General features: G+C 39.5%; 1 protein-coding gene across 1 annotated transcript; it reads left to right on the top strand.

Moving 5' to 3' along the window:
* Positions 1-1,647: 1,647 nt before the first annotated feature.
* LOC137817511 (uncharacterized) lies at positions 1,648-5,423 on the top strand. The gene is made up of 2 exons (XM_090296553.1): positions 1,648-1,891; positions 1,978-5,423. Exons 1-2 carry the CDS (start codon positions 1,648-1,650, stop codon positions 5,421-5,423), a joined length of 3,690 nt encoding a protein of 1,229 aa, XP_090152679.1.
* Positions 5,424-7,388: the final 1,965 nt, after the last annotated feature.

Raw genomic sequence — 7,388 nt, 5'->3', positions numbered from 1 at the left:
TTCATTGTAATTCAGTGTGTTGATTTTGTACAAACTATCAGCAACTGGAAGGAGAAGACCATTAAGCTCCATATACATGCATTGATAATGTGGGGCGTCAAGAATTTGCTGGTAAAAGACTAAATCGAGATACCATACATTCCACGCTCTGCATAACCTTGCTAAGACTGGACTTATATATTAGCATGGTTATAATGTTTATAACTACTCCTCTTTTACGAGTACTGGATAATTTTCTTACAGAGCTGGAATTTATGGATTAGTTTTTTGTCGTTATTTTTCTCACAATACCAAATGACAACTAATACATTTTGAATGACAATTATTACAAAACAAAAGTTATAATTATAGATTTAAATAATGGAAATCTTTTTATTCCTACGTGAAAAACATTATATTTGGTTTAAATCACTTTTCATTAAAAGTATTAAAAAAATTAGAACATTAATTTTCCACCAATCATGAGTAGATAGGTATGAGTGAAAAGAGAGAAAAAAAACTTTTGCAGGAAAAAATAAATAAATTAAATACCTTAGGGAAATTATTATTTATCTTTTATGGTAATTTTCCTCTACTACTTAAGAGCAAACGAAAGTTATAGATAAAATTTGAATCCATAATTTTTATAACAAAATAATAAATTTATTTTCATACAAAATTTAAGAAAGAAAAATATAGATACAAAAATGAAATCAACTTCTTAATTTAAGATTAACTTATTCAAACTTAAAAATTAATTAAATAAACCATGAGAGCTTTTTAGGTATAATTTAAAGTAATATAATTTTAAGTAAAAAAATTACTTCTATAATTTTTAAAATTTTAATCTTTCAACTATTTCTGTCTAAATAACATTTTATCATAAAATATTTTGATCTTTTTTATGAAGATAAGGTACCCGTTTCATTCAAAATAAATTATCATCTAAAAATTCAAAATATTTTATGCTCGTGAAGGTTGCAAACAAATAATAGGTGAGTCATTTGTTCCATGTTCTCAATAAAATATTTGTGCCAGGTTCTTTAAAATTAATAAACCAAGTCTCTTTCATCACTGTACTAGTAGCCTAAAACCGAGAACTATATGCCGAGAACTACATGTTCAATGAACAAAGTGTTAAACAAAAACTACATGCCGAGAACTATATGCCGAGAACTACATGTTCAATGAACAAAGTGTTAAACAAAAACCGAAAGGTCTGGACCGAAACCTAAAAGGATAATATAAGGAACTTGCACAAGGGGGTGTAAAAATAATAAAAAGGTGTGGGAAGAAAGTCCAAAAGTACTGTAGAAGGCCCATCAACGAAACCCTATAAATAGGAAGTCAACACAAGAAAAAGGTAAGCTTAGTTTTATCTGAAAAAACCATTACATTGTCTCTGACTTTGGCATCGGAGCAACTTGCAGGTACATCCCCCCACTCGTGAGGAACATCAACCGAAAGGAATAGCCGAAAGAAGCAGCCGAGAGGAACACAAGCAGTCCAGCCCAATAGCAAACCGAGAGTATAGCCCGAAATCAGAAGATCAAGAAGGAGGCCATCTTATCGTTTCGGTTCGAGTGTTCTTGGTCCCTTTTTTGTAAGAACATTTTGGCGCCCACCGTGGGGCCCGAGAACTAGTCAGAAGGAAAAGTAGAAGGCAAGATGAGCCAAGAGGGGGAACAGAGTGGAGATCGTGAAGATAATGCTAACATACCAATGACAATGTTGGTTCAACTAGAAAAAGAATTCGAGGCCCTAAAGAAGAGTAACGAAGAAGAGTTAAGTTTCTTGAGAGCCGAAAATGCACGCATGAGGAGAAAAATACATGAAGACACGGTTTTGAATACATCCTTCGGAACCGTTCAACTAGGAACACCAGTGAACGAAAGGCTTTACCGCAACGAAAGTTCCCAAACCAAAAAAAATGGCTTGAGAACTCTGGGGTCTCGGCAGGAACATCTTCTAGAAAACATCCGTTTTATGATGTTATAGTTGATACCCCGTTGCCCGACAATTGGAGGAATTTGACCATTGACAAATATGATGGGAGCACCGATCCCGATGAGCACATCGCAATATATACCACTCAAATTAGCTTGTACACATGGAATGATGCTATCATGTGCAGAGTGTTTCCTACGACTCTGAAGGGGGCAGCGCTGAGCTGGTTCACACGCCTCCCACCTTTGAGTATAGATTGTTTTGATACGCTGATAGAGAAGTTTGGCGCTCAGTTTGCAACTAGTCGTCCTCACCATTTAACATCAATTGCTTTGGTAAACATAAGACAGGAGAACGGAGAGTCCTTAAGGATGTTCATGGAACGTTTCGGGAGAGTTGCCCTAGGAATCCGAAATCTCAGCCCCGAAGTCACCATGCACCATATGATAACAGCATTAAAACCGGGGCCGTTTGCTGACAGCTTGTGCAAGAAACCTGCGACTAGCTTAGACGAATTGAGACAACGAGCGTCAAAGTTCATGCAAATGGAAGAACTGAGAGAGTTTCGGAATCACGTGAGGATTGATGGAAGTGAAAGAAAACAAACAGAGAAAGAAAGTAGACCTATGGTTAGAAGAGCCAGGGAAGAATTCAGAAGCCGGATATTCCAGCAATACACACCCTTGAATACGAACAGAGCAAGGGTCTTACAAGAAGCCATGTCCACAGAAATTATACCACCACCTAGGAAAGCACGAACACCGGAAAATGCCGACCGTACCAAACATTGTGAGTATCATAAAAATCATGGCCATCATACAGAGGAATGTATCGGATTAAAAGACAGAATAGAGGAGTTGGTTCAAGCAGGGCAATTAAAACGCTTTGTTCAAGGAGGAAATGTAAGACTGAGGATGAGCCCGGGGAGAAGGGTGCAAGGGATAGAAGCAGGAGAAAGAAGGGTAGAGAGAGTCGAAAGAGAAAAAAGAATAGATAAAAAAGATGGCAGAAGAAGTGGGAGATCAGAAGAACGAAACAACAGAGTTTACCAAAACACACAACCAATGAGAAGAAGCAGGGAACGAAGTTTGGGAAGACCCGTCAGGGGGTTTATAAATACTATTTCTGGTGGTTTCTCTGGAAAGGAGTCATCATCAGCAAGAAAACAACATTGGAGAAGCATCAGGACCATCAATCACATCTTCAAAAAAAGAACTTTGCCACCAATGCTTTTTACAGACGAGGATTTTCAAGACATTGATCCTGACCATGACGATCCCATGGTAATAACAGTCGAAATAGCCGAATACGCCATCATGAAAACCTTGGTCGATCAAGGGAGCTCAGTGGATATTCTGTTTTGGGATACTTTCAAAAGATTACATCTAAAAGAAGAAGACATTGTACCTTTCCGAGAACAAATCATCGGGTTTTCAGACGAAAGAGTTAGTACGAAAGGATATATTGACCTGATGACTACCTTTGGAAGAGGAACTAAGACCAAAAAGATCAAGATAAGATATTTGGTGGTAGATGCTTCCACGTCCTATAATGTGTTGTTAGGACGATCTTCTTTGAATGAGTTGGGAGCAATAGTCTCAACCCCGCATTTAGCAATGAAATTCCCAACCGAAAAGGGGGAGATCGCGACTGTTTATGTTAACCAAAGGGATGCTCGAGAATGTTATGCAATAGGTTTGAAGATGAACCTGAAAGAACACACAGATATCGAAAGAATGGTGGCGATGGCAGATCTAGATCCGAGAATCAATGATGAAAGACTAGAACCAAAAGAAGAGACTACGGCTGTAATACTCGGACAGGACGAGAAGCAATGCACTTATATAAGTGGCAGCCTACCCGAAGACTTGTTACACAAACTCATCACATTGTTACGTACTAACAAAGACTTATTTGCCTGGACGCCATCTGATATACCTGGAATTGATCCGAGGATAATTTGTCATAAATTGTCGGTATGCCGAGAAGCGAAACCGGTATCTCAGAAACGAAGAAAGTTGGGGGAGGAAAGACGACAAGCAGCAATAGCAGAGACCGAGAAGCTAATGCAGGCTGGTTTCATCCGGGAAGCTCAATACACAACATGGTTGTCCAATGTGGTACTCGTAAAAAAACCGAACGGAAGGTGGAGAATGTGTACAGACTATACGGACCTCAATAAGGCTTGTCCGAAAGATACATATCCATTACCCAACATAGACCGATTGGTGGATGGAGCGTCGGGACAGGAGATGATGAGTTTTCTCGATGCATACTCAGGGTATAACCAAATACAAATGTATGGCCCGGACGTGTCAAAAACAGCTTTCACCACAGATACAACGAATTATTGTTACAAAGTCATGCCTTTCGGTTTGAAAAATGCCGGGGCAACGTATCAAAGACTGATGGATAAGGTGTTCACAAATCAAATCGGAAGAATCATTGAAATATATGTGGACGATATGGTTGTGAAATCAAGCGAAGTGGAGAAACATTTAGAAAATCTTGAAGAGGTGTTTTCACGCATAAGAGAGTACAATCTACGCCTCAATCCAGAAAAATGCGTGTTTGGCGTCAAAGGTGGAAAATTTCTGGGTTTTATGCTAACCAACAGAGGCATTGAAGCCAATCCTGACAAATGTGAAGCAATTATGCAAATGGGAAGACCAAAAAATTTAAAAGAGGTCCAAAGATTAGTGGGGAAACTAAACTCATTGTCAAGGTTCTTACCAGTCCTAGCCGAAAAAACCAAACCAATAGTAAATTTGTTAAAGAAATCTGAAACCTTCGAGTGGAATGACCACTGCGAGCAAGCTTTCTCTCAAATCAAAAGCATGGTGGCACAACCACCAATCCTGGTCAAGCCTGATTGTACCCAACCCATCATAGTCTACCTCGCAACTTCCAATCAAGCCATAGGAGCGGCGTTAATCCAAGAAACTCCAGATCAAAAACCAATATACTTTGTAAGTAGATCCCTCCAGAGTGCCAAGGTGGAAAAAATTGCCTTAACTCTGGTATACGCCGCACGACGTCTTCGGCCATACTTTCAGAATCATCAGATAATTGTGAGGACGGATTATCCAATATCAAAAATCTTAAGAAAACCGGAGCTGGCCGGCAGAATGGTCACATGGTCCATGGAACTTTCAGAATATGGGATTCGGTATGAACCAAGAGGACCAATCAAAGCCCAATCCCTTGTGGATTTCATCATCCATATGCCGACAACAGTGCAGCAGGAGCGATGGATGTTGTATGTAGACGGCGCGTCAAGCAAAAAAGGAAGCGGGGCAGGAATAGTCCTTGAAGGACCAGACAACTTCCAAGTTGAGATGGCATTGCGGTTCGAGTTCAGGACATCTAACAACCAAGCCGAATACGAAGCTCTTATTGCCGGACTACTACTGGCAAGGGACATGGAGTTGAAAATATCATTTGTAAAAGTGATTCCCAGCTTTCCGTGGGACAAGTACGAGGAGACTATCAGGTAAAAGACCCCTTACTGATGCAATATTATCATAAGGTATTAAATATCATGCAATGCTTCAATCAAGCTGAAATAAATTATATTCCGAGAGAGCTAAACATGAAAGCCGACTCCTTATCCAAACTAGCAAGTCAACAGCGGCCACTCCAACACAACTCCGTCATACAACAAACTCTTAGTCACCCATCGATCGGCGTAGAGAAATGTTCCAATATTACCATCGCTAAGGACGAGTGGATAAAGACATACACCGAAGCCATAAAGAATCAGGAACAAGGTATTCAATTAGATACGAAAATATCCAAAAGATTAGCTAGTTTTGTATTAATTGGAGATCAGCTTTACAAGCGTGGCCATTCAACACCTCTGTTAAAATGTCTCTCCAAGGAGCAGGCCCAATATGTGGTAAAAGAGCTTCACGAAGGAGTATGTGGGTTACATTGTGGAGCTCGAACAATGGCAACCAAAGTATGCAGAGCCGGATATTATTGGCCAACACTCCGAGAAGACTGTGAGATTTATGTTAAAACATGCAGAAAATGTCAAGAGTTTGGAAGTTTAAATCATATACCGGCACAGGAGTTACAAGGAATTTTTTCTCCATGGCCGTTTGCAAAATGGGGTATTGATATCCTCGGCCCATTTCCACTTGGCCGCGGACAAACCAAATTCATGATAGTCGCTATAGATTATTTTACCAAGTGGATAGAAGCGGAAGCACTGACTACGATAACAGCTCAACAAGTCCAAACATTCATTTGGAAAAATATAATCTGTCGATTCGGAATCCCACACACCATAATAACCGATAATGGCCGGCAATTCATTGATAAAAAACTTATGGAATTTTATGCAGATTTGTGAATCAAGTCAACCCGCACCTCCGTTGAACACCCACAGACAAATGGACAGGCAGAGGCCGCTAACAAAGTTATCCTAGGACAATTGAAAAAAAGGTTAGGAGACGCCAAGGGTTTGTGGGCAGAAAAATTACCAGAAATATTATGAGCATATCGGTGCACGCCACAAACCTCAACTGGCGAAACACCCTTCAACCTCACCTATGGAACGGATGCAATGCTGCCTATAGAAGTAACCGAGCCAACATTACGAAGCCAAATAGAAGACTGGAACATAAACAATGAATGTTTAAGAACCGACCTAGATCTCATTGAAGAACTTAGAGAGCGGGCGAAAATAAAAGAGGCAGCAGTAAAAAGAAGAGCAATGAAAAGGTTCAATGCGAAAGTAAAATTCAGGAATTTTAAGGAGGGGGATTTAGTATGGAGAATGCGCACTAATGCCCGAAAAGATCCGCGACATGGAAAATTGGCGTCTAACTGGGAAGGTCCATTCAAAATACTCGAAAATTTGCACAATGGAGCATACAGATTGGAAACTTTAGAAGAAAAAATAGTACCAAGCACATGGAATACAAGTCATTTAAAGTTTTATTTTAGTTGAATTTGCAGATGTACAAATAAGACTGTATATATATCTATCCATCCAAGGAGAAGCATTATCCATTATTAATGTGTTGTTTCTTTACATAACTTTCGGTCTTAGATGATTTCACAAGCCCACCCGAACAGACACATATTCATCAAACTTTCGGTCTTGGATGATTTCACTCTAAGTGAAAGCCCACCCGAAAAGAAATATATTCATCAAATTTTCGGTCTTGGATGATTTCACTCTAAGTGAAAGCCCACCCAAAAAGAAATATATTCATCAAATTTTCGGTCTTGGATGATTTCACTCTAAGTGAAAGCCCACCCGAAAAGAAATATATTCATCAAATTTTCGGTCTTGGATGATTTCACTCTAAGTGAAAGCCCACCCGAAAAGACATATATTCCTCAAACTTTCGGTCTTGGATGATTTCACTCTAAGTGAAAGCCCACCCGAAAAGACATATATTCCTCAAACTTTCGGTCTTGGATGATTTCACTCTAAGTGAAAGCCCACC

Source organism: Phaseolus vulgaris, chromosome 10 (genome assembly GCF_051622355.1).
Source record: "Phaseolus vulgaris cultivar YP4 chromosome 10, ASM5162235v1, whole genome shotgun sequence".
NCBI classification, from domain to species: domain Eukaryota; kingdom Viridiplantae; phylum Streptophyta; class Magnoliopsida; order Fabales; family Fabaceae; genus Phaseolus; species Phaseolus vulgaris.
The sequence above is the reverse complement of the archived record's forward strand: the minus strand, read 5'-3'. Positions and strand labels throughout refer to the sequence as shown.

Bases quoted from the DNA above. Each gene is read 5' to 3' on its own strand.
- LOC137817511 (XM_090296553.1), top strand. From the start codon at position 1,648: ATGAGCCAAGAGGGGGAACAGAGTGGAGATCGTGAAGATAATGCTAAC. The intron at 1,892-1,977 runs GTTCCCAAACCA...ATGATGTTATAG, and splicing joins AAGGCTTTACCGCAACGAAA to TTGATACCCCGTTGCCCGAC.